At 42.0% G+C, this 26,746-nt stretch overlaps 1 protein-coding gene across 1 annotated transcript in view; it reads left to right on the top strand.

Annotated features, from left to right (window-relative positions):
• LOC121625943 (VPS10 domain-containing receptor SorCS1) overlaps nucleotides 1-26,746 on the top strand; it is a 154,084-nt gene that overhangs the window by 95,054 nt on the left and 32,284 nt on the right. The window contains exons 4-9 of the mRNA XM_041964276.1: nucleotides 9,224-9,382; nucleotides 20,115-20,188; nucleotides 22,690-22,754; nucleotides 24,932-25,050; nucleotides 25,260-25,349; nucleotides 26,552-26,731. Coding sequence (XP_041820210.1) covers nucleotides 9,224-9,382; nucleotides 20,115-20,188; nucleotides 22,690-22,754; nucleotides 24,932-25,050; nucleotides 25,260-25,349; nucleotides 26,552-26,731 — 687 coding nt within the window. The remainder of the gene's footprint in view (nucleotides 1-9,223; nucleotides 9,383-20,114; nucleotides 20,189-22,689; nucleotides 22,755-24,931; nucleotides 25,051-25,259; nucleotides 25,350-26,551; nucleotides 26,732-26,746) is intronic.

Genomic DNA, 26,746 nt, shown 5'->3' with positions numbered 1-26,746 from the left:
AATTAACTAACCCATAAGGTGCATTAAGGTCTTTAAGTATGGCATTGTCATAGCACTTCAATCAAAAAAAAAAAGAAAAAAAAATGGCATCAGTGTGACACCAGCAGATGTGATCATAACTTCAAAGAATGATCAGATGTGATACATAAGGTACGCTGCGGAGCTTAACTCATCTGAGCCATATGCTGCTACTAACAGGACATTTTTTAGAAAACATCAGTACAATAAAATTCTTCATAGTGTTTTCTGATAGGCCACTGCAGTGGTTAAAGCAGGAGTTACAGCTCTGCGTGAGGAGGTTTCAGTGTAGTTTGAGAGCAAACACACACAGCCGCTGACACAAACTGGCATGAGAACAGAATAATGATACCACTCCGCCAAAAGTTGCCGGTTGGTTGACAGTGATTGGCTGGTGGCTAGTGCGTCGATGAATGTGGTTAACATGCAGCACATTCAAAAAATGAACCACTTCGCTCAGGTATATAACGCTAAGAAGGTGCATGTAGTCATCTTAAGTGATGCTAGTGATGTGATGAGTAAAAGGAGCTCTTTGTTAGTGTCGTTTCAGATGAAACAGGCAGACAGATGATAGCAAATGTGAAATATGAGAACAAAGACAAACTTTAAATAAAAGACAATGAGGAGAAAAGTTGGACTGTCAGCCGACACTGGACAGAAAATTGCAGTGCAATGTGCAGGTGGAGCACAGAAGAACTTGATGTTTTCACCTTTATTGTTGTAAAGAGAGAGGTAAAGCCAATATTAGGCCTGAATGTCTGTGAAAAAACTCACAGGATGAAAAGAATAAATGGAGTTGAAGCAGCCAACAAAGATGACAACACAAATGATGACTCTGTGAATATAGAGATGTCTACCAGGACAAGAACACACCACAAGACTTGAGAAGACTGCTGTGACAAAAGTACGATCTCCAAGAAAAATACCTGTCCTGCTCAGGAATGAGCTGAAAGATGAGCTCTGCAGGATGGAAAGAAACAGAGTTGTGGAGAAAATCAAGAGCCAAGTGAAAGGGTGAATCCTGCCGTTGTAGGCAAGCTGACTGGAAGTCTGAGGATCTGTCTCGATCCATAAGATCTAAAGACTGAGAAGAAAAGAAAGCACTGTCAGCCTCCGACTGTGGATAAAGTCACTTCCAAATTAGAAAATGCAAAATGCATCTCAGTCCTTGATGCTACTTCTGGTTTCTGGCAAATGAAACTCGATGACAAAAGTTCTGGCCAATGTGCATTCAACACACTAATTAGACACTATCAGTTCGTAATTCTTCCATTTAGGATAATTTTTTTTTGGATAATGAATGGTTTCTGAAGGACCGGATGGTGCAGAAACATACATCAGTGACATGCTGGTGTGGGGTGACACCATGAGAAAATGAAAACTACGAACCTGAAACTAAATCTAGAAAAATGAAACACAGGACAGGAAATTTAATCTATACCAAACACATTTTACCTGAAGGTGGACTGAAAGCAGAGCAAGGTGGAGGCAATAAAGAACATGTCAACGCCAGAAAGACGTGGAAAGATTCCTGGGAAATAACATACCTAATATAATCTCTGATACTTACACTATACGAGCTTTACCTGATCATGCAGCACTGCTCAGAGAGAGAGAGAGAGAGAGAGAGAGAGCTTATACCAAGCTGAAAACAATGCTCACAGAAGCACCTGTACTGAATTACTAGGACCTTAACCTATACCTAAGGAGCTTCGGACCAGTACCTCTAAAGGAAGAAAAACCTGCTGCATATGCCTCAAGAGCCTTGAGTGAAACGAAGCAATGCCATCCACAAATATAGAAAGAAATCTTGGCAATAGTTTTTGTACTTGAAAGATTTCATCAGTTTGTTATGGCAAAGACAGTTGAATGTGTTCTCAAACCTCTAGAGGTCATCTGAAAAAAGACCCTCAGCTCTGTCTCTGCAAGAATACAGAGGTTACTGCTGAGAGCACACAAGGACCGGAGGAATGCTAAATACCCGTCTGCTAAAGAGCTTCCATACCAGACAGAGCAACACATGATCAAGAGGGGCACATGCACATGACTGTAGCAAGTTTGTGTGTGTGTGTCTGCTGACAAGCTACAAACATCAGAGAGGAGACAGCCGCTGATGAAACACACCGAGACAGCTGCTTCACGCAAGCAGGCCAGACAGGAGGAGCCGAATCCCCAGAAACATTCAAGACCACTGGAACTACAGAGAAGAGATAACATGTTATGATGGAATCTTCTTCAAAGGAGACTGAGCCACTGAGCCACAATTACTGCGACAGGACGTGCTTGATGGCGTCCGTGAGAGTCACTCTGGGATGGAAAACTGCAGGAGGAGAGTGACGGAGCTGCTCTTTTGGCCAGGAGCTAAAAGAGATGGTGAGCAGTTGTTCAGCATGTAAGGCACACAGAAGGGCACCTTGCGATGAGCCACACAGTGCGCCTGGGAGGCCGTGGAAAGAGATGAGATCAGTCTCCTCGCGCCCAACAAAAACTTTCTCTGCGGATCATTACTGGAAGTTCATGGAGGTGGAGTTTTTCCGAAAAGACGCTCGAAAGCGCAGTTTGACAGTCAGTCACAATGTGATGATTTCAGACGACAACAAGACAGATGTGTTCAAGGGAATCTCAAAACAGTGGGGATTTGAACACACTCTATGTGCAGTCTCATAGATTAGCAGAGAGGAGCTCACACTGTCAAACTCATGCTGCACGCTAACTCCGCTCCTCATGGGACGTCGCCTGAGAACACACCACTGGAGAAGCAGTTGCTTCCAAACACAGAAACTAAACCGGTCCACGAAATACTGGAAGAAAGGCAAGTCAAGCGAAGACAGCATTATGGCCGCGGCGTGAAAGGGAAGGAGAAGCTCTGTGCTGGAGACAGCATGAGCGCGTGGCGAGAAGGAACAACCAAGATCGTGCTTAGTGCAAACTCCGGATGGACAAGTGTACAGGAGAAACAGATCGAACTTTAAAACAAGGGAGCGACACACACACACACACACACACACACACACACACGAAAAAGACAAGACTGAGACTGAAACTGAAAACGTACAAATTCAAAGTACTTTTTACTCCACTGCATTTGTCTGACAGCTTTTATCTTGCGATGAACTGAAAGATTAAGTGTCCGTAAACCAAACAAAGTATTTCAGCAGCCTCTTGGATTAGCTGGAGAATGCATTATCGCGAAGCTGAAAACAGAGCTGTTCTTCTGAGCTCATGAAAAGTTGACTTCTTAGAGATACGCGGTTCTCACGGGACAGCGGTGAACACACCGTAAAAACATGTTGATTTTACAGCGTATGATCATCACTGTAGATTAAAATAGCCAACAGTATATAAAGTAGTTAAAATGAGCTCAACCTGAAACATCTACAGCGGTAAACTAGCAAAACAGTGACAGGGAGGCTTTTTCTGCAGAATGCGCTCTTTTCCTTGTGATACTTGCAGAAAGCTTTGCTGATAAAAGTGAGGTTTTCAATGCAGGACTTTTTACAAACTTTTTTAAAAGTCACAGTAACCTCCTTTTCAGCAAGGAACAAAGCCACAGGGAACATTGTGTTCATTGCAATCACCGCTCACTATCACAGCCAATACAATGTGCTTTGCAATAGTCTCCTGTTTAGTATTGAGACACAATGAATCGTCCATCACAGTCAATGATAGGCAGGTCAAAACTACTGTATATATGTGTGAGTGAACTGAGCCTTTAAGTTTTCCCTGGGTTCTTGCCTTGTTACATTTTGGGCCAAGGGGTTGGGCAGCGGCGACAGGAGATGCTGAGACCTTTAGCCGCTCCAGCGCATCTTTACGACTGACATTTATCAACCTCTTGTGAATACTTTGCTCTCTCCTGGCTCGACCTGCTCCCCTTTCACTGCCCTTTGGCTTCAATTATAAGACTCAGTACCTCTGGCTTAAGCACAAAACGCAGCCAACGTTTCCTTAGCTGTATAATAATCCAGAGTTGCTCCTGTGGCTTCGAGGAGCATCTGCACGAGGAGAGAATCCCATGCCTTTGTTGGGAGAGGAGATCAGGAGATTGCACTTCATCACACAGAGAGAATCAGGAGCTGAAAAGCAGACAAACATAAAGAAAGCACTAGAATCAACCAGGCTTGATGCCATTCCACAGGTGGATCATGCTTTGTTTACAAGTTGCTGTTTGCTCAGAAATCTAAACAAACAGAAATTGGGTGGAACCAGTTCATTAACTTGTATTAAATTACTCCCTCCAAGTTGCTGTCACTGTAAAGCTAGAAAATTGACTTGCCCCAGAGAGAATAAATCTCAGGCTCTTTCCTCTGCTCCCCTTTTTGAACGCTTTTCCAATCTGAACCCGCTTAAAGTCTGGCGGCAACAAAAAAATCTATTTATTGCAGGGTATTGCAGGAAATTAGGCACAGATTTATAGAGAGGAGTCACAATCCAATTACTGGGTGACTGTGTGAAATGGAAAATATGAAGCTAATTTCATTAATATTATATCTCTGAGTATTTACGGTACTGCGGTGGTGGAATTAACTCAAGTATTCCTTACACATATCTTAAATGTCTTCCAGCAGGCACATATACGCTTCATTAACCTTTGTCATTTTCAACCTTTTTGGCCTCATAATTTACAGGCTTTCTTGCACAGACGTGCATGCACTTACACCCACAATCTACTGTTCCTCAGAGTGAAATCTTACTCTCCTTCTGTGAGTGTGGTAAATGTGGATTATATATTCATCCAGTGCTGATAAGAAACATTTGATGGCTAGCTAAGTTCCCAGAGATGCTGTATATGCTGTGTATATCGCCATGGCAGCTGTATTTCCATGACGCACTTAAGACTTTTTTCACTAATAGTTGTTCTGTTTGACCAAAAGTAACGTGGTTTAATACTCCAGGTTCACCTCGACTAAAACAAGTGGTTAATAAAACATTATTAATGAACCACGCATATGATTGGGTTGAAATGCAATGTCTGAAAAATATAATAATAATAATAATAATAATAATAATAAATGTTACTAAACTAGGAACAGTTTTTCTGTGGGACTGCCAGTCAACCAGTATAGTCGTTTCATATTCAGTTCAGTACATTCATATAAAATGAATGTGACATTTTTTCCATCTTTTTTCCAGCTTTACTTTTGTTTTCATGAACTTTTTTTTTTTTTTTTTTGGTTTATTTTTTTAATAAGATGGTGGAATCCAATATTCTTATTCAAGCCTGTCATGTGTTTGTATTAGCCCGCTGTGTGGACTGGGAGGAGCTCACACCAAATTAATTCTCATGTAACAACATGCAAAAGTTTGATTCTGAGCTACTTTTGCATGCAGGAAAGCTTCCTGTGGAGCAACTGAAGAATGGCTTTAGAATGCAAACAAGGCAAAAGAAGTCATATTTTCACACCATCATTTCCTGGAACTGAATAACATTATGCTGCAGGGATCCTCTCTCTATGGCGTTTGTCCTCCAGCATTTTCTCCTGTGTGATAGAAAGGTTGAAGAAGGTTTTTTATTCATTTATTTATTTTGTTGATACATATGCAAGAGAATAAACCAGAACCTTTCTGATGTACATACACTAGTGGAATACACATGTCTGTATAAATGCTCAATCATGTAATGTTCCTTTAATCCTCCATCAGTCAGTTAGAACTCTGTCTATTAATCCAGCGCAGTTGAAGTTCAAGGGAGACAGCAAAGCTTTAATTGGGATTTGTAGTTCTCAGGCAGTATTTGATGGCTTTTGATTTGATTGGTCAGCCTGTGGCTCACGTATGTGGCATTATATCTGCCTCCTGTGATTGATGAGCTGCGTGTTCGTGGGTCTGCCCACCATTGCTGCTGTTACCCAAGCAAGTGCTGACAAATGAGTCAGTGGCATGAGAGACCAGGAACACTTTGCTGTACGGTGCCACACTGAGAAGTGCAGGGACTGTGAGGAGCATGCATGTTCTCTGGCTGTTGTCTGACGGCATAATGCGCACGCAGAGATTGAAAAGCGTAATGTTAGACCCTGTGTGTGACACAGGCACACAGGTTTCTCTGCACTTACAGAATGACCGTCACTGACCTGTTGCTGACAGAGGTGTCACAAGAACAACAGCACTTCAGACCATGTAACCACAATCATAACATAATAAAGTCCTATGTTTAAGATTGTTTAAATTACATCAGCGAGTTTCTCTCTAATTAAAGGTTATATATATGAGGTTTTGAACCTTAATATAGCGTATAGCAATCCCCTTTGTAGAGATGCTCAGAGAATAACGGCACACTCTGAGCACAGGTGTAGTCTGAGAGCCTCTGTTCTTTGTTTTGGTAGCCACTGTAGCCACATGCATGTGAGTGAGTGTTATAAAGAGGCTAAGGGACTGACTTCTCACACAGCATTGTAAAAGCAAGTTGGCAGAGTCCAGTTCGAAGCATTAAGCTCAAGGCACTCACGTTCAATTGAAACCACCAAACTTTAGCAGGATAAAACATTTTGCTTGATGTGTAGGTAGCTAGTGACAGCAGGAAAACTAGCAAGCAAATGATTAGATTTCGGTCACTTGGCAGATCGATGTAATATCTCTGTTCCTAATCAACAGGGGAAGTCAGTGAAAGGGTTTATTTCAACCAAACAAGAGCTGGTGATTGTAGGAAGTGGGAAGACTAACCAAGATGGATTTGGAGCGTAGTATTTTGTTTCTGTCGAGTTTAATTGAAGTGAAGTAATTTTGTATTGTATTTGGTGGCTTAGAGGAGATCGATACTACGGCTGTTTCTGGTTGGGGATGAGGTGTGGCTGACACCCATTTGTTTTGGTCTGAGATGCTGGTGCTCCAGTTAGACATCTAGCGGCAGTCAACATCATACATATATAGAACCTTAAACTCGCTCAGACAATTTCCAAGTCAAGTTAATGTACATGTAGCCCAAAATCACAACAAGACGTTACAAAAGACAAAATCCTTTATTGTTACTTTGTGAATTCTGAAGGGAAAGAAGAAGAGAAAAACTCTTATCGGTAGATGGAAGAAAGAGAGGAGCATTACACAATATTAAGTGTTATATAAATGTTAAGAAGCTCATTTTACATGTGCACACTGAGCAAGAAATGACACTTTTAGCTCTGATCACTGCAGTGTGTGCAGGGTGGCTGACTGGACTCTTTTATCAGCCTCTTCTTACACTGTCACCTCCATTATCAGTGTCATCAGTGCTACGTTTTGGCGGCTGGCCACAGATCTTTTTTTAAACCCCATAGATTTATAGAAGTTGAAGTGTTTTGCCAGTTTAAGTGAAGCTGTTTATTTCTTATTTTGAAGATCTTGTAAGCACCTTCACTGGCAGAGATGCCATGAGCAAAATGACATGAACCAGCAGTGAGAATGCTGGTGTTTGCTCACGGTGTTGGTTCAAACAAACCAAATATGATCTACTTGATGATGTAGGTAAAATGTGTCAAATCATTCTAATGATATAACTTCATCTCAGAAGTCAGTATTCAGTATAACAAGGGATGGAAATGCCATGTAGACCTCTGTTTTGTGCATGCACTGACCCTCCTTCAAATACATCAACCCTTCATTAGTTTCTCTTAGAAATGCCTAACATAATAAAGTACCTGTACTTCAAAGAACACTGTGCTTTATTATCTTATCTCAATTCTAGCATCTGTTTAGGATATTAATAACTGCACGCCCACACACCCGTCCTTCAATGGCAAAATAACTAATTAAAACCAAAAAAAGAAAAGAAAAATGAATACTGAACATACATCAGTGTAATAAGACGTACCTAAAATAACAGCAAGCATTTTTTGGAAAAATGCATTCCCCGTTCACTTTGATTATTTTTTGTTTGGCTTAATGAAGGGGGCTCGTTCTGACTTATACCACAGCCAGCCACCAGGGGGCGATGACATGTTACAAACTGCACCAGTGGAATAGTATACACTTCCTGTCTCCTAAGTGGGGCGGTTGATATTTTTAACAGACAGACAGATGGACTGTTACTTGCTCATGACAAAACAATCCAACACTGGATACAATGCAAATTTAATGTTTGTGCCTATTTTGCGGCTCGTTTTTATCTGCTATCACAGTGTGCTCCATCCAGACCTCCAGAGATGGAGGGTGGCAAAACCCATGTGATACAGACACAGGAAAGGACTGTTAAGTGCGGCGTCTCGTTCCTGAATCGTCTCCGGTTTTGGCTCCTCACTTTTGGGAAGATGTTATGTCGCCCATCTTTAGATATCGTCAATGGGTGAAACCAGTGGCAAAATTTTGCCTGCTTTGAGCTGACAGCTATAAATCTAGATGTTGTCCATGAAGTCAATGTGCGTCATCTTTAACGAGGGTTAGCGGGGTGACTGTTTGCCAGCGGCAGTGTCAGTTATAGACTTTACTCCTGAGCACACAGTACCACTCACACACTTGCAGAAATACATAGACTTACATGCACACGCCCACGCATCCACAAGCGTGCCTCTCCAAACTCTCTGTTACTGTACACTCGCCTAATGATGAGAGCGCTTGTGTGGCTTGAGGTCCACTGATTCAATTATATTTGCATGTGATATTATCTGGGGATTTTTCTGTGATTTTTCTGAGGACTGTGCCAGAATTTGGCAAAAAAAAACGTTGGACCTCTAAGAAAAGAAAGGAGCTCATGGGAAATTAGTGCTTTCAAGGCCTGACTGAGCATAGGCGGCGAAAATGAAGACAGAGACAAACAGCAGGGATCTGAATGACGAGGCACACACAGCCAGGCCACTTTCACCGAGGAAAAAAACCACACACACACATTTGCTGCAAGATGTATCATACTGATTATACCATTAAGCCTAACGCATGCAAATTATTATTTGAGATATGGCATCAATGAAAAAACTGACTGTGGATGACAAGTTTTTAACATGATAATCTGCAGCCACGCTCGTATTAATACACTTTCTATCTCAGATATGATAATCAGTCCTGATTGACTTGTCTCACTGTGGTCTGTCTTTTCGACACACACAACCAAGTGGATGAAATACAGACGACTGAGGAATAATTCAGCAATCAAAGGAAAATAGTCACACACTCTATCACTCGATGTATTAAACATTTGAACACAGTGTACCAGCGTGCAGGGCAGGAAGCAGCTTTTCTGTTAAGTACTCAAAACCACCAACCTGCTGTCCCTAATCATTCATACTTCTGTCATCCTCAGATCATGCTGCTGACTGATCCAGAGGTGGAGAGCAGTCTACTGATCAGCTCCGATGAAGGAGCGACCTACCAAAAGTACCGGCTGAACTTCTACATCCTCAGCCTGCTCTTCCACCCCGAGCAGGAGGACTGGATCCTGGCGTACAGCCACGACCAAAAGGTTAGAGAACAGGCAAGGCTAGTTTAGCGGCCCGCTTGTTAAAAGATATGAAAAGAAGCTGAATGTTAAGCCAGATAAGAAACAACAGTCTGGTGTTTGTGGCGCCTCGGAGCAGAAATGTGAGATCCTGTTACACAAGAGCTAGGCTCAGAGCACACAGTCAGAATTCATGATGTTCATCTGGGAGAGAGGTGGACGAGCATGGATTCAGGTCATTCAAAATGCACTGGTGCAGACACCCATTAGAGACAAGAGAGGATGGAAAGTTCTGACTTTCTACATCACAATTCTAAGATAAAACAAGGTATATGATTTGAAGTCAAAATGTAAAGCCCCCCCTTTACACCTTGCATTGTGTCTAGACATGATTTAACCTCATTGCATTTGCATTACAGGGTCCACATACAGTAGAGAATGAATGAGATCTAAGTGCTCTGTCCAGCTTCTTCTTATTGTTGTTGTTCCTCCTCTTCCTTCCGACACCCCCCTCTCGTTTGCATTGGTTAAAAAACAACAAAGAAACGAAACCAAAAAAAGATGAAGCTGCGCTTTTCTCTGGACTTTTGACGGCTTTCTGAAGTCGGGGAAGAAGCCGTGTTGAACGACTGGAGTGCTGAAAATGAAAGCAGAGGAGAACGCTGTTTTCTGAATGCTGCTTTTATTCCTTTATCGATGAAGGCTGGGTGTCAGACCTACGTATACAGCGTTTGCAGAAGACTACGACTGTACGTTACTCGCTTATTGGTGTTATTTCCACCCACATAGTTGTTGTATGTGGATTGAAAAACACAGTCGCATTCAAACTTGTGTTCACTGTGGTCACAATGTGTCCCTGACACATTATCGTGTGTGGTAATGTATCAGGGACACATTTATGTGGCTGATTGGATCACAATCTGACCTTAGTGCGTCTTGTGCAGCTGTGCCTGTACTTTCAGAGGGTTAAACACTGGCTGATTTCAATGTGATCACCAAAACACATTTTAATGGGGCTCAGGGTTATACTAAATGTGAGCTAGCAAGTCAAAATAGTGATTTTTAACACGAATATAAGTGAAAATTAAGATGCAGTAAGTGTTGTATCAAATCTGTTTCACTAAAGTGAGTCACTAAGTCATAGTTTTAATTCAGTAGCTCATATATTTTTAAGTTAAAATTGTTTAACTTACTTCTAAGTTTTTTTTTTTAATTTGACTGAGAAAAACCTTCAAAAAGAAAATGAATATTAACATAAACATGAAGCCCGACTAACATGACATCATGCTAAGAGAGTTTTCTGCAGAATTCTGACGCAATGTCTCTTAACTTTTTACATTTTTTTGACAAATCTCATAAAAAAATTCTAGTGATATTTTTACACTTAGTATTTAAGTAATTCCGACTTCCTATATCATAACATACGTTTTTTTCTAATTTCAAATTTTTCATTTGTCTGTTTGTTTGTCCCGGCAGAACTGAGCTTCCATACACCATCGCTTCCTGCTGTTAGGTAAAGGAGTTTGTCGATGCCGCAGCCATGTTCAGTGATAACTGAGACGCACAAATGCTCCTTATCAGTAATTTAGAGCCTACTCTAAATGAATGTCAATTCATGCTTAAGCCTGGAGCTACATAGTGAAGACACAGCACTTTTGAGTGGTGATTTTTATGCGTCTGTGTTGGCGAAAGCGATGGCTGGAGGCATTGTGCTTTCGGATCGTCCATCTGTACGTCAGCGCACATGGATGCAATACCTGAGTAAAACCTTAAGGGATTCTTTCAAACTTGGTACTTGTGCACATGGACTCAAGCATGAACTGATTCGATTTTGTTGGTCAAAAGTAAAAGGACACTGTGACCTCATAAAACATGTTTTTGGCCATAACTCAAGAATTCATACGGTAATGATGACAAATTTTCAGACAAATGTCTCATTGGATAAAAAGATGAAGGGATGACATTTTATTTCCAAAAGGTCAAAGGTCACTGTGATATCATAATGTTCTGCAAAACACTGTGGCCATTATTCACCATAACAGGAACAGAAGCAGAGATTGTGACCGTATTTCATTTCATTTGGTCCGATACTGAATTGGTGACATTGATCTTGTGTCCATCTTTTAGAATTTGTGGCTTGTTTGCACCAGCACCAATATTTGAGGCACACCACATGCTCATTGTTCTGCTGATATTGAGCTTCAGGTGATTGTTGTTGCACCATGTGATGAAGCTCTCTATCAGTCCTCTGGAAAAATAGTCTCTGAATCACCTGTTACTAATCAACCTGTTTACCTGTGGAATGATCCAAACAGGTGTTTTTGGAGCGTTCCACATCTTTCCCAGTCTTTTGTTGCTCCTGTCCCAACTTGAAACATGTTTCTGCATCAAATTCAGAATAAGCAGATATTTACAACAATCAATGAAGCTGATGAGGTAACACATTTCATATATTGTCTTTGTATTGTTTCCAATTCAGTATTTGTCCAAAAAAACTAGCGTGTTGTCACATTCTGTCTTATTTAGGTTTACACTGCATCCCATCTTTTTTGGACTTTCAAAATGATTATAACCTTCTGAGCACACCACTAATGTTTCACTACATTCACTTTTCAACTTTTCAGTTGACCAGACTGTCTGCTGTCTGTCGTTTTTAAACTCTCATTTCCTGAAAGTGTTTCCAGATGTCTCGTCAGATTTGTCAGTTGTTAGCTCTTCTTCAATCAGATAATTCCTGATTTAAATCACAATTACATGTTGTTGTTTTTTGTTAAGTCAAAGTTGTGCAATTGCCTGCTTTAGGACATTTACATTTACAAGAACTTTGGTTCTTTTGTAAAATGCAAAAATATGAAAAAGCCTTTAAATCCTTTTGAAGAAAAATCTGTTTATATCAAAGTAACCAGTATCAGAATCGGCTTTATTGGCCAAGAATGTGTGAACATACAGTGAATCTGACTCTGGTTTAAACATTGCACTCAATCAATGTACTTAAGTGAGGGAGTAAAAAAAGTATAATTCTGGTATCATCACTGACAGTCAGATGCATTAATGCTCAGTCAAATGTCTGACTGAAACTACACACACCTTCACAACTCCCTGTCCAGAGCCTGGAGACACAGTGAGAATGCTTTTTAAATAAATAATCATGATAATGATTGAATATCGGAGGCAAAGTGAGGGCAAAAACAACTGTGTGTGAAGAAGTGAGACAGCGCGAGAGAGAAAAGAGAGAGAGGTCATTTATAGACATTTTTGCATTAATAAAATGCTTTTCTTGCAGCGTAGCACATTTGGGTTTAATGTTTCAGTTGTGATGAATAATGAAGGTATTCTCTTTGCCGAGGACACGTGTGGACGTACGGAGCGTGAGTGTGTGTGTGTGAGCGGGCCTCTGCCTCTGAGACCCCTCTGGAACCAACATCACACTTTCACTGTGCAGCAAGCGTGGTCCCTCACACACACACACACACACACACACCTTTAGCACACAGCCCTACAGTTTGCTCTGTGATGATTGTGACATGCCTGAAGCAGATAAACACCATCACATTTTTAATTAATTTTCAAGAAATCAGCTGTGACTCCAACTCACTGGTCATAAATGACTGACTGACTACAAGGCATGAATACATGTAACAAGCACTTGTAGATTATAATCATAAAGTAACTATCTTGTGCTGGCAAAACAGTCAACTAACAGATCTTTTGTTAAAATTATTTTGTGAACTCATTTTGTACTGGGTTTACCTTTGTACATACTGCCTCCAGGAAATAGCCGTATGCTCAGTCTGTCCATCGAACACTGACAAAAGCTCTCACCTTCTCCTGCCTCCTGGGGTTTTATATGTTACCAGACAAACAGCCAGCGGTCAAAATGGTAACATTACAGACTGAACTCATACTGCTCATATTTCATGCCTTCACAGTATGATCCAAGAATTCCCTCATAGTAAGTGTCTATACCAAATTTTTTAATTTCTAATTAGGATATTTTACATTCAGAAAAATGTATGATTAATCCTTAATAAATGTTTCAGAGAGCAGGGAGTTTAACAACACTCATTTTTGAAGAAAAACATCTACTGTTGCATATTATCATGTCCTGTTTTACATAAGAGATAAAAACAGAAAAATCATAATGATTTAAATATATTTTACTGAATTTGAAAATGACAGGAACATTCTGTAACTGTTGGAATTTATAATATAACCATGTTGAACCACTGCAGCCATTAAACGCTGTCCTCACTGCTATATCAGAGATCATAATTGTCAATATTAATTCCACATTTGCCACTGAACACAAAACATTAAATAATAAAATGCTTATTATAAACTAGTCTCTGCAGTCAAAGCAGTGGTAGGAAACTTACGTGTGTTTCCACAGTTGCTGCAGTTTGTCCCTGGTTTGCAGTCTTTCTTTGCAGAGCACAAGTTGCACCTCCTTCTCTTCTGTCCCCTCGTGCTGGCGTCTTGTATGCTTCTTGTCTTGCAACGACAGTTTTTTCAATGGCAGGACGGAGGAAGAGCTGGAACGTTGACAAAATGTCAGATGCATGGGAGATGGCCGGTCCTGTGGGTCCTGGAGTCATTCGAATGACATTTTCGGCTGCCCATCCTGCCTGCAACTTGATGTGGAGCTGAGCAACAGATAGCACTGCTGTTCCACATAAACGTCTGCCTTGCTGCCTGCTCCTCTCCATCAGAGTCATCTTCATCAGAGGGGCTGTAATCAGAGTTTTCTTCTCTCACACATCCTCCTCCAAATCGTCATCAGCCTCCTCATCTTGGAAGATCACATCGAGCGCCTGTTTCACGCAAAGTCTTGTTGCCATGAGTTCAGTCACTGAAATGGCAGCTCAGGTACCTTTATATTGTTATAACAAACATGCTCTATAAGGTTTCACACTTTCAAAATTCCCTAAAACCACAATTTTCCTTGATTTGACCCACACTGGTCGATCCTAAATCCATCGATCCATAGATGTTAGACATTGACGATAGACGTTTACGGTATTTTTATGCCGTCAAATGTCAAAACGGGTCAAATTTGACCCGGACAGTATATGTAAGAGTTAACCAGTGTAAAAGAAACTCACTCGGGCCTTGTTGTAGACTAGCGCTCGCTATGCACTCGCTTCTGAGACCATACAGTACAAATCATATACTCCACCTGACCTGACGCGACTCTCTCATACTGTATATAAACTTGCTAGTCCAACTGCTGAATGCCAAAGGATACCGAAGAGGCCAGTTCCAGATTTTCTTTGCTGTTACTGCAGTAAAAAAAACTGTTGTTTTTTTAAATCCTTTCTGCCTTGACACATTCGTTCTCATTCAACCCTCTTGTTTCTTGTCTTTACTCTGATATACAACTTCACATGCTGGCCAAAGCTGCATCACTTAGCCAGGGTTGGAGTTAAAAACAAAGATGATCATGTCTTTATAGTTGTTAAAGCAATAAACTTTGGATTTCCTTCCACTGCCGAGTAACCCAACATCCCTGCCAACAGTACTACAGAAGGCACTCGACACCCAGAGTTAAGTATCTCAGGCAGCCTTTCCTTCCTGGCTACATACAAGGATCTGGCTAGGATTGGCTGACTCTAACAATAGCCTTAAGATAACCTTAACCACCTACACAGAAGCCTCACACTGGCGGAGCTTGTACTTGCCTGTAGGTGCTCGAGACTCTAAATTCGGGGCAGCCCTTTGCAGAATTCCTAAAATGGCTAGATGAATAATTATGCTGCTGTATTCACACACTTCAGTTTTCTACAGGAAACTACATATGAACTGTACTGCTTAGTACATATAATCACAGTTACTACATACAGTTGTTACATTACTGTCTTTATTACAAAGACACTTTATTTTAATGTTTCTCTCTCTGCAAAAACAAGCATATAGGAGAAGAAATTTTACTGACGATAATAAGCCACTACATCAGTGGTTTTCCCAAGTGATCCCTTATAAGATTTGACCCTTTGCATGTACTGTAGTTCCTCGTTATAACCAGGAAATCTTAATCTGAGTAATTTCAGAGACCTGAAGAGGCACGTCTGAAAAATAAACATAGCTTTGTGCAGCTAGAATATGTTTTTTTCTGCTTTTCCGTCCACTTAATCATCTCGTGACCCCCTCAAATGCACATTGTGATCCCTTCTGGGCGCCCAAGCCGGTGGGTTGGGAATCATAGCCTCACATGATGAGGTCAACGCTGGAGATAAAGTTTTGTCCGTAAAACAAATCGAACAATAGTTGTTTATTTATTCTTACTGAAGTACTTTCGCAACACTAGCTGACACCAGCACTGGGACGGAATCTGACACGTTGTTTGACATATTTGGGGCTATTTTTAAAGTTTAACTGAAACAGACTGTGGTTCACTAACTGTATTTGTGCTGTGTCTTCACTCCCTATATGGCAGGTGACGACTCGCTCTCCCACCCGCACTCACACACATCGTCTCCTCCCCAAAACTGCCTCTCTTTCAATTTCCTCACCTCCTTTTGGCAGTGCTGCTGCATTTGTTGATTGAGAGACCTTTGGAGGTTGTAAAGGCTGCGTCAATCCCCCCACCCCCCCACTTCCCCCAGCTCCTGCTCTCTGCCTCTTCACTGTCACTTGCTTGGCTACAGACTGACTTGCTGTGGGAGGATAATTAGTCAAAGTGATTTCCCACATCCCCACCCCCATCCCCCTCCCCTTGCCTCATCCCCCTTTCCCTTGCATCTGCTTAGCACAGCTTGGCATGGAAGTCGTGGAAATTACGGTGCCGTTTGTCTCTCCCGGTTTGACATGAGAATATACACACCCCAGATGCAATAGTCACAGGAAATATATTGTTTCCTTATGCCGTTGTGGAAAGATCCAATGAAGTGGACACAATGGAGGAAATATATTCTTCACGTAACGTCAGGGCTACATTAACACCCTGCCTCACTAGTTTTTGCTGTCATTCTCATATGTGTAGGAAATATGTGTAGCTGATTTGTGTTTCAGCAATAACAGCCCATCTATTAAAGTTAGCAGTCGCTTTTGTTTTTGAGCTCTTGACTTATGTTTTTTTTTGCGATGTTGCAATATAATTAAATATAAGGAAGCAAATAAGGAATTCAAAGACTAACCCTTTTGTTAGCAGAATGAAAGTGAATTATTGGTTTGACAGCAGTGATAATCTGTATGGGATGAAAGACTCCGTCCCTATGGACGCTTTTTTAAATGCAGGCCTACACTTCACCCTTTGTGAGAGAGTAAATGAACATAATTAGAATATAAATTAATATAAACAAACAGAGTCACATTTTTGTTATCCACTTATAAATGATTGTTTACACATGACGCATGGTTGCTCATGCTTAAAATGGAAAAAGTCCACCTTGAAACACTGAAATAAGTTTAATGCCTCATTAAATTCCATCTGTAAGCTATAGAGTAAACGGATTTGTCATTGCGCTTTGTCAGAGGATGCAGGTGTGTTTGGAGACAAAAGGGCTTTAGTGAGTACATTAGTGAGATTGTTGATTTACTGAGCAACCGGCAGGGTGTAGGAAGAATGCAAGCTTCGATGTGTTTATTCGGGGCAGCAGGGGTTAAGACACTGACCATGACCGCGCTGACCGCGGTTCCTGTCTGGTCGGGCGCCTTTGCTGCACGTCATTTCTCGTGTCTCTCTGCCCTTATTTCTTGTCATCTCTTGAATGTCAGCTAAGACTGTTCATTTGTCATTCATTCAGGCCGTTCACTGAGCCAGAACCTGATGCTATGGTTGCTGTACTTACCTCTGCTTCAGCTTTATTTGCCCAGGTTGAGAGATTTCCGTTGAATGAAGCTTTGTTTTTAAATTACATTCAAAGATGCACTATTCAGGTTTTTGTTTGTTTGTCAATTTGGGACAGGAAGCTACAAATCACACACACTTGACGTATTATCACCAAACCGCCCATAAAGCAGCAAACATGCTAGGAACATGTTACACATGCAGACGCACAGCATTCATTATGAGTCTACCAACTCTGCTGAGCAGGTTGCGTAGTTAATTTACAAAAGCTGTTTCCCTGAATAAAGCTGCCTGCTGTATCTGAGAAAGAGGCTGGCGAAAGCAGCGCGAGTGAATCAAACTGATACAGCTGAGAGGAACTGCAGGGTCTGGTGACAAGTCTGTGACCCTTTTCATGTCACCCATAGTCATGCAACCAGTTGTCCATATGAAAATATTGATTAGTCCAGCTTTAAAACTCTGCTCTGCCCCAAAAGTTCATGGACACACATTGCCAAGGCGACGACATTAACAACTTGGCTACCTGACCAACAGAGCACACCGGCTGCAGACTGCGATACTCACAGCTCTCCTGCCACTATAGCTAACATCACAACAGCAGCATATCATGACAAACTATAGGAAGTAAGCTGAACTTTACCTGACTGTCTCAGCCCGTCCACTGAGTGCACGTTGTTTTCCTGTAATTTGAATACTTGGTCTCTCATACATGGAAATTCACAGTCTGGCTTGATCTTATGGGAGAAGCCGGAGGACTTGACTGATGAACCGATTAAACACAGGCCTTTAACATGTATAGTGGTTTACTTATTATTTTCAGTTTCAGTTATGTTCACGGTTTGGGTTAAATCAGGGGTCGGGAACCAATGGCTCGCGAGCCAGATGTGGCTCTTTTGATGGCCACATCTGGCTCGCAGACAAATCCTTTGCGCATGTGCGAGCCAGCGACTAGAAAGCCGGTTCGCAGTCATTTCAGTGGGAAAGTGGCAAACATACATGTCGTTGTGTCTATCTATTTATCTATCTATCCATCAATCACAAAGGCAACGCAGATCGGGTAGTGACAGGCACTGTTTAAGTGAGGCTACCATATTTTGCTGTCGAAAATAGCAGTCAATGTGCGCATGCGCAAAGGGGCGCACTACAGTGTCGTTAATCCCGCTGTCAGCTAACTAATTTTTGACACGCTTCTGAGAAGATGGCTAAAAGAAAAAAAGACGACGAGTATCGTACTTTTCAGCAGGAATGGACAGAGGAATTTGCCTTTGTGGAGAAAGCTGGTTCTGCTGTGTGTCTAATATGCAATGATAAAATTGCATCTATGAAGCGGTCAAATATAAAGCGGCACTTCGACACACGCCATGCTGCATTTGCATCGAAATATCCTACTTTTATTTTTAGTTTTAAACATATTGTATGGCTCTCCTGGAATTTCATTCAAAAATATGTGGTGTTCATGGCTCTCTCAGCCAAAAAGGTTCCCGACCCCTGGGTTAAATTAATAACTTACAGTAGGCTTTTGGTTTTGCATGGGACTGGAACACTGGCTGTCTGGCAGAAAGCCCAGAAGGCAAACATGATGCCCAGCCACTGGGCTTCCTTTGATGCAAGACACTACATTACTTTCAGAATATAGGCCCTCCATCTGAGTAGATTTTTGTGGGTGGACATTATTTTGCAAATGTCAGTGTATTTTAGCAGTATTTAGTTGTACATGTTTTCCATTCTAATGATGGTCAATTCAAGAATTTATGCTGTCAGGTGAAAGTCATTTGAAAATGTCCGAGCAAGTCTAGTCGTGGTTGCAGACGTACCAGCGGTGCAATCGGTTCATCAATTAATGATCACAAAAAATAAAAAAACATCTCTGTTTGAACTAACCAACAACTAACCCTCACAGCCTGAGAACGCAAGGTCTGTCATGTAGCTCTGTGTGTATGTGTAATGTGTACAAGCTGTTTTGAAGAGTGGCATAGCTAAAGAAAATCATACACATGGCTACACATGCTTTTTGTTGTTAATATTCACATTTGCAATCTGTGCTTATATTGTTTTTATATTACCATGAAACTGCTTGATTTTGCATGTTTGTTCTTTTGACTGATGAGGCGACCCAGCGTGAGCACTGTGTGACGTAAGATGTACGGCACCAAGCCAGCTTCAGTGAATGGATTCAACTGCCTGACCTCTGAAATCTCGGTGGAACAATCATGGGAACAAATTGAGACACCTGAAGGTTCTTACTTTTATGGACAGTTAGTTCCATTACACAGAGCTTTCGAATGCACCTCCGCCCTTTCTGTGTAGCGTGGTAAAATCTCAGCAATCCAGTGATTTACTGACTTGTGAACAATGGCTGCAGTGAGCCCACCTGCCACGCTTGGGCTCCTTTCTTCATCTCCCCATCCCATTCTCAGGTTTGCTACAGCAAGGGGCTCTGCTCGAGTACAGGAAAACCTGTGCCCTACACGTCTTTCTTTATGGTTTCATTCTTAACTTGGTGTTCATTGTGTGTGTGTGTGTGTGTGTGTGTGTGTGTGTCTGGCAGTAATGGATAGTCGTGTGGGAAGGCAGACAATGCGTGTATCACTAAATGTCCTTAAGCCATGTTATTCCTCTGCAGTGTTTGAATCTTATGTAAATTCTAATCTAATTTAGTGGGTTCAAATACAGAACTTGTTCACAGAGTATGTGTGTGTGTGTGTGTGTGTATGTGTGTGTGTGTGACAATGTGAGATTGTCTCCCTCTTGTCGTTACACTGCTGCTGTTAAAAGGATCACTGAGGTACTAAGTAAATCAAGGTGTAAAAACAAACACAGACAAAAATCCTTTGCAAATGCACATCATTTCGAGGGCAAACACAGCATTTGATCGGTGGATGGCGCGTGTCGTACACGATGGTACATTTGATTGGCTGTTAAGCTGGTATGTGAATAAATACTCACTGGTGCCTGGTTGTCTTGCTACAGCTCTACAGCTCGGTGGAGTTTGGGCGGAGGTGGCAACTGGTCCATGAGAGAGTGGCGCCCAATCGTTTCTACTGGTAAGTACAGAGATGGACATTGTTAATCAAGTTAGAGTCAACAGGAAATGATGGTAACACTTTATGTTAAGGTGCACACATTCACTCAGCATGCATGTTGTTAGCATAAGTTTCTTTAGTAGTCATTAAAAAGCAGCTATTAATATCTTATTCTGCATGATAATATTTTACAACACCAGACCATTAACTAAGAGTTTTCCTGTAATTACTTCCTGCTTACTGATAGTTAGTTAGTTAGGGGGTTGTTGCACATAGAAGTAATAAGTGCTTGGTAACGACGAATAAAGAGCCAATACGCTGAATCTGACTGTTGCAGTTCTGCCACCTCACAATCTGCTCGTCAACAGGCAAAGTCAAGCTTCACAGGCTAAAAGCTTCACTTCTTACAGCTTGTTAAGATGTTAATGAAAATGAATAATGAAAAAGACTTCAATATAAAAAGGACTAGTCCTCCAGCCCCCCTTTTTTTTTGATTCACTGGGGATTTCAGGTTTCGTCATTTCCAGAGCCGTACGATTCGTCCATAATTCAAAAACTCTCAAGCTGAACTTCTTGGCCACAAGCTTAAAAAAACTGAAAACATTCTAAATGTAAAGGATTGAAGGATGTATATATTTCATGCTGTCCTCGACCTTGCTGCGCTGTCCCATCGTTAGAAAACAACAATTCCGCGACGACGATCAGCAAAACTAATGTTGAATTTGAACCAAAGAGCAGTTGTGACATTGTGAATGTCCCGGACGGACTGCGTCACTGCCTCTCCACACAGCGAGGAGCAGATGAGCCAGAGTGGTTTTTAAGATTTTCATTATTCATGCGTCTGACATGCCTGATCTTCCTCTGTGGCAGACAGTTACATTATGTGACCGACAGTGTACAGCTGTGGAGAGAGGCTTCAAAATCATTTCTGGGTGCAGTCTGAGTATTGTTATCCTTTGAGATGAAATAAAGTATAAAACTGAAATAATTGAAGGGTTCCTCTCGGCGAGGCTTTTAAAGCCAGATTGCATTCATGGTTTCAGTTCTTTCAGATAAAGATTTGCTCAAGTTTAAAGTGTTAGATTAGACATTATTGATCGACGGTCTCTCGCCTTTTCCTCACCGCCAGACTCAGACGCTGTGCACTTCAGTGGTATCTGGTCTGTCTGGCCTCTACACAGAAGCTAACATTAACAAAAAGCTTTCACTTCAACAAACTGTGGCGGAGCTGTCGGGCCCGTAACGAGCTGGGCAGCCAGGAGTGAAGGGAGCCTGGAGGGCGGATGCTGCAGAAGCTGTCAGACTTCTATTCTGGGATGCGCACTGTGCGGCGGTTGTGGTGGTAGCCCTGGTAATGAGGCTGAAGAGGGAGCTTATGTCTGCTGTGCATGTGGCCACCAAACCTGGAAAGAAGATGAAGAGTTGTAAGCTCATCTGCGATTTGGTCGACCCGAGTGCCGCTCAGTCGCACAGCACAGGTCGCTTGTGTAGGGCCCAAACTTTAACAAACGGCGCTCTGGATTCCACCGCATTCAGCTATAATCGGCCTGTGAGCTAATACACTGCATAGGACATTACAAATCTCACCAAAAACATCTGGAGCTTTCTGTATGTGATACTGTAGCGAGGCAACAGCTCCATCTCACGACCGAGCCCGTCTGAGGTTCCTCGTAGATCACACAGCTGCCTCCCATCATTAAGTGGTGAATATACAAGTTTAAACAAACCGTATAACTCCTCTCACTCAAAGACGTATTCTTTGCCTGCCTCACACTGTTCTGGGGTACCTGAATGGATTATTCAGTGTGAATGGAAATGCGGTGCGGATAAGTAGGCCATCCTATTCACAGCTGTGTTACATGTGGGAAATCATCAATACTACCAATATGTATAATGATTAAAAGCTTTGGTGGTCTCTGACTGTCTCTCACTATGTCTGCTTCTCATTCCCCTCACACAGACCCCTTTTATTTCTTTTTCCATTAGTGTGTGTGCTTCCCCTCGATGCATTCTCTCTTTCTCTTCCTCTTCCTCGTCTCTCTCTACCTCTCCCTCCATGTGTGTGCTGCCTTTGCTTCTCCTCTGATCCCCCAGTCTTTTTAATACATATTTAATGCCGTAATGATTATATGCTATTCCATCTGTGGACATCCCTACTGTAGCGAGAAAATCAATGGCTTCTCCTCTCCTAATGATGTCAGGAAACGTCTTCCTCCATCCGTCTGGGGGAAAACGGACCTTCTGGGAGCTCTAAACATTTAGATCACACAGTAAACCTCAGGTCGTTTTACACTTTAAACTGCCGTCGACAATGAAGACGACGATGTGGTAATTCCTGTGGCCGCTTCCTGCTGATGTTTACCGCAACTGTCATGGCACTTGACTTAACCTCTCTGTGCTCATAAATCGGTCTGACTCTCAGCGTGCAGCCTCTCAGGTGAGGCAGTTACTTGTAGGTGGCATCTGCCCAGAAGCAAAAGACCAATGGTGACGTTCCTGAAACAGATTTGTCTACCTTTCAGGTCGAAAATGGGTTTGGACAAAGAGCCGGGCTTAATTCACCTGGAAACCAGCATCTCTGAAGGACGTGAGTAATTGAATTCCGAGTTCAGCGCTCCATTTACTCTTGTCTTTGTACTGTATCGTGAGCATTGTGTTAAAGTGGAGAGGAATTGGGAGTTGTGTGGACAATTCAGCTGAAGGGTGATGCGTGGGGACAGCAGAAATGGCCAAGCCTGGGCACACACAAAGACAGTGGAGAGAAAAGTAATGCATATATTACAATGCTTTTAAAAGCAAGCAATTTAGCTCAATGGCATTCTCACAGCTTAAGAGAAATATCACTCATCCTCCTGAATGACAATGAACACTGGGATACTGTGGGTTGACATATAGTATTTGACTTGACTTGCTTTCTGAATCCTGACCCTAACCCAAATTTTATTTTTTTCGTTTGCATCATTTTTTCAATTAGTTTTCTATATTAATATATGTCTGAGCAACTTGATACTTTTCATTTATCCGTCTTAACCAATAATATATCCACAACTGATACAGAAAATATGATAATTTGACTTTACACATAAACATCAGCCTGCAAACACAGTGTTACCGTGTCCACAACAAAATGATAAAAGAAAGCCTGCATGGAGTTTGAAAGACTAGTATATAAAGGGTCAGCTAGGCTTATTGATGTGGGGTTGAATGAGTCAGTGTACAGTCAGTGTATTAGCTACAGTAGATGGTGGTTGGAGAAGCAGACAGGAGCACCAGCACAGATTGCTAAACAGTGTCCTGCTGTGGACGAGAGTGGCAGCAAAAGATATTTTAGTGAAAAAGGCCCACCTAAAAAATCAATATCAGTTTAAATGTGCACCATATTTAGAATATTTTTACTTTCTGCTTTGCAGTCAGACGGCCTGTTCCTTTGCCACCACAACAAAGCATACGCATAAACGTATTTCTGATGCAGCACTGACCAGAGAATGACCAGACGACTTTGCAGTGATCATTTTTTCGGAGGAGTACTATGTAAAACCACCACCACACAAACAGACACTTGCTGTAGAGCACTGCTCTGCCCAGCAATCAGGAAGGACAGTGCTAACTACCTCCATGAAACAACCAGTGACGAAATTCAGTTTACACAGAAGTTTCCTCCCTCTTTCATTTTGCAAGCCTCCATCTGTAAAATAAAGATATCCCGACGTCTGCACAGTGAACGGCATTTTGCCGTCGCAGTCATAAGCGCCCACCAAGCACTTTTATTTCCTTGTATTTGTTGTCTCTTCTGTAAACCAGTGAAGCTCTGACCAAACAGCTGATCAGCAGCATAATACAGTGTGCAGCATGCATGCTTTTGTGGTTGAAAAAAATATAAGGAAAGGGCTCTCTGGTGGTAAGATAAAATAAGGTAAAGTTAAATATTCTAAATATAGTGTACACTTAGACTGATACAGATTTTTAAGGTGTGCTTTTCATACTTGGCTACAATGCTTTTTGCTTCTGTCACCGTCCACAGCCGTACATTGCTTAGCTTCCTACGCCAGTGTCCCTGCTGCTTCTTCAAACTGGGGCAGTGCTTACTGCCATATACTGACTACAAGTGCCTCATTCAACCCCACAGAAAAAGCCAAACTGTCCCTTAAATCCGACAGAGCGTGTCTAAAAAAATATTCTATTGGGTGCATTATAGGAAACGCAACATCCAGCGTTCCTGTAGCTTAACCCTCGGCCTCTCACTCCCCCAACTTTATGGAAGTGTGACACAAAATTGTTGGGAATACGCCTTCAGTACTGAAATACTGTAATCAAAGTGCAGCCCCTCTGTCAGAATGCTCTCTTTGAGGCCAACACAACAGAGAAAAGCCAATCATGCAAACACACATAGCAAACATCAGTTGCGTCAGATGTTGCGGCCACACAGCCAGAGACCATCACTATTGATCATGTGCAGGTGGAGGGAGCCAACACATATTTGGCAGAGGCTAACACGTGGGGACAGGCTCTAGCCCAGTGCTGCGATTGAAGGCAAAGAAAGCAATTGGCCTCTCTGGTCATCTGTCTTCCCCTCCACCCGACTCCTCCCTTATTGGGACCACTTTATTGACACAAGTAATGTGGGAAGCCAAAAGAGGCCGCTTGGCTCTGGGTGAAGGCTGCCTTTCTTCATTGGCTAATACCATCGCTGCTGCCATGGCTTGACGTGAGGGTACGCGTATGTCTTCTTTTTGTGTGTGTGTGTGTGTGTGTGTGTGTGAGCAGAGGCGCTGTATGTCACCTGCAAGCTGCAGAACTGCACAGATGCCAACAAGGGCAAACCATTCCCCGGCTACATTGACCCCAATTCTCTGGTGGTGCAAGATGAGTACGTGTTTGTCCAGGTAGGTAATTGTCCGGCTTGCCCAGTGAAAAGCATTAGGGTGGTGTACGAGGCAGCAAGTGTGAGGATTTTGTAGGAAATTTCTCAAGGTCATTCTCAGAAAGGTGCTATTAGTGCAGTTTTATGTGTCCCTGCGGTGGTGAAAAATGCTTTATCTGTTTTTTTATGTCTCTCCAAAATGTTTTCACTCAACGGTTTCATCACCTTAAGGTGTCAACCGCGGGGAGGCCAATCTACTATGTGTCTGCTAAAAGAGATGTGTTCACACCCATGAAGCTGCCCAAGTACACCCTGCCCAAGGTAACAAATATACTGCCTAATTAGACTTAAATGAACAGATACTCAAGAGGTCTTGATGATTAACAAATAATTAATTGATCCTCAGCAGGAGTCGATATCTTATCATGAGACAAGTTTCCCATTTAGTTGCTAGTGCTGCCGTTCATTCATGTGTTCCTCATTCAGAGGCTCAGAATATGCCTCGGCTCTGTTTGGTGTGTGCGCTAAAGTTGCAGTTCATTGCTGGCGCTGCGTGACACTCTCTTTGTTATTTATGGGCAAATCAAGGCCAAAAGCAACTCTCACAGTGTGTCTAGAATTGTTATTCTGTGGCGCTCCGTGTGCGCGGCCTTGCTTGTCACGTCCCCGTTCACAATTAAACATGTTTTATTCAATCAAGCCCAAGGCGCCCCGGTTGCTGTCGGCTCACCGCGAGGCGTTATTGGCACAGTTAGAGGTAGATGAAGCACACGACCAAACAGCGCGGCCTCACCTGCATAATCTCTGCCCAATAAGCCCGACATAATGTTAATGATTGTGGTATCCTCTTAGTTCGAATGCATGAATGCGGAAGATGACGAAGCTCTGATTATTGAATATGATTAAACCCAGCAGGGGGGTAAGAGTAGTATACAATCTAAAAGTTTGGATATTTCTCATTGAGACATAAGAGGTCATGTTTTTAGTTGGAAATTAAATGTTTCACAAATGTCAACTGCTAATTCGAGTGTAGTCAGGCTCCTGTAAATGTGAAGAAAGAACTTTCTGCTTTGTAAGATTCAGAGAGCATATTGAACAGAAGGGTTTTGCCTTTTATTCAAACTAACAATAAATATTATATTGAAAAGTACAACACACTATAGTATTAAATACACTTAATACTGTACAGTATGGCAGTGCATTGCTGCTACCATTGCAAATAAACAGTCACTTTCTCGTTAAATGAGGAAAGTTAATTTATTTTAAAGATCTTTTTAAAGATCATTTTGTGTTAGAATCACTTATCGTGTTTGTCTTCTTACTACATGTCAAATCATCCCTTTTTAAAGACAAACGTTCTTCTCATAACAATACAACAACATAAAATGAAGGTTTAGAAAAGTCCCACAAAGCCTGCACATAAAAACAAAGATGGCATAAAAGGGAATATTAAAAAGAAATATGAAACGCATGGTCACATGACAGAGTTAATTATGCACCTCTATAATTTGCCTCTCTGCCAGGACCTGCATGTGATCAGCACGGATGAAAACCGTGTGGTGGCAGCCGTGCAGGAGTGGAACCAGAACGAAACCTACAACCTGTACGTGTCGGACACGTCGGGGGTCTACTACACTCTGGCTCTGGAGAACGTGGTCAGCAGCATGGGCCCGGAGGGTAACGTCATGGTCGACCTCTACGAGGTAAACCCACGCTGA

The sequence above is a fragment of the Chelmon rostratus genome, chromosome 3, assembly GCF_017976325.1.
Source record: "Chelmon rostratus isolate fCheRos1 chromosome 3, fCheRos1.pri, whole genome shotgun sequence".
In the NCBI taxonomy this organism is placed as follows: domain Eukaryota; kingdom Metazoa; phylum Chordata; class Actinopteri; order Chaetodontiformes; family Chaetodontidae; genus Chelmon; species Chelmon rostratus.
Note: the sequence above shows the minus strand (reverse complement) of the source record. Positions and strands in the feature narration are given on the sequence as shown.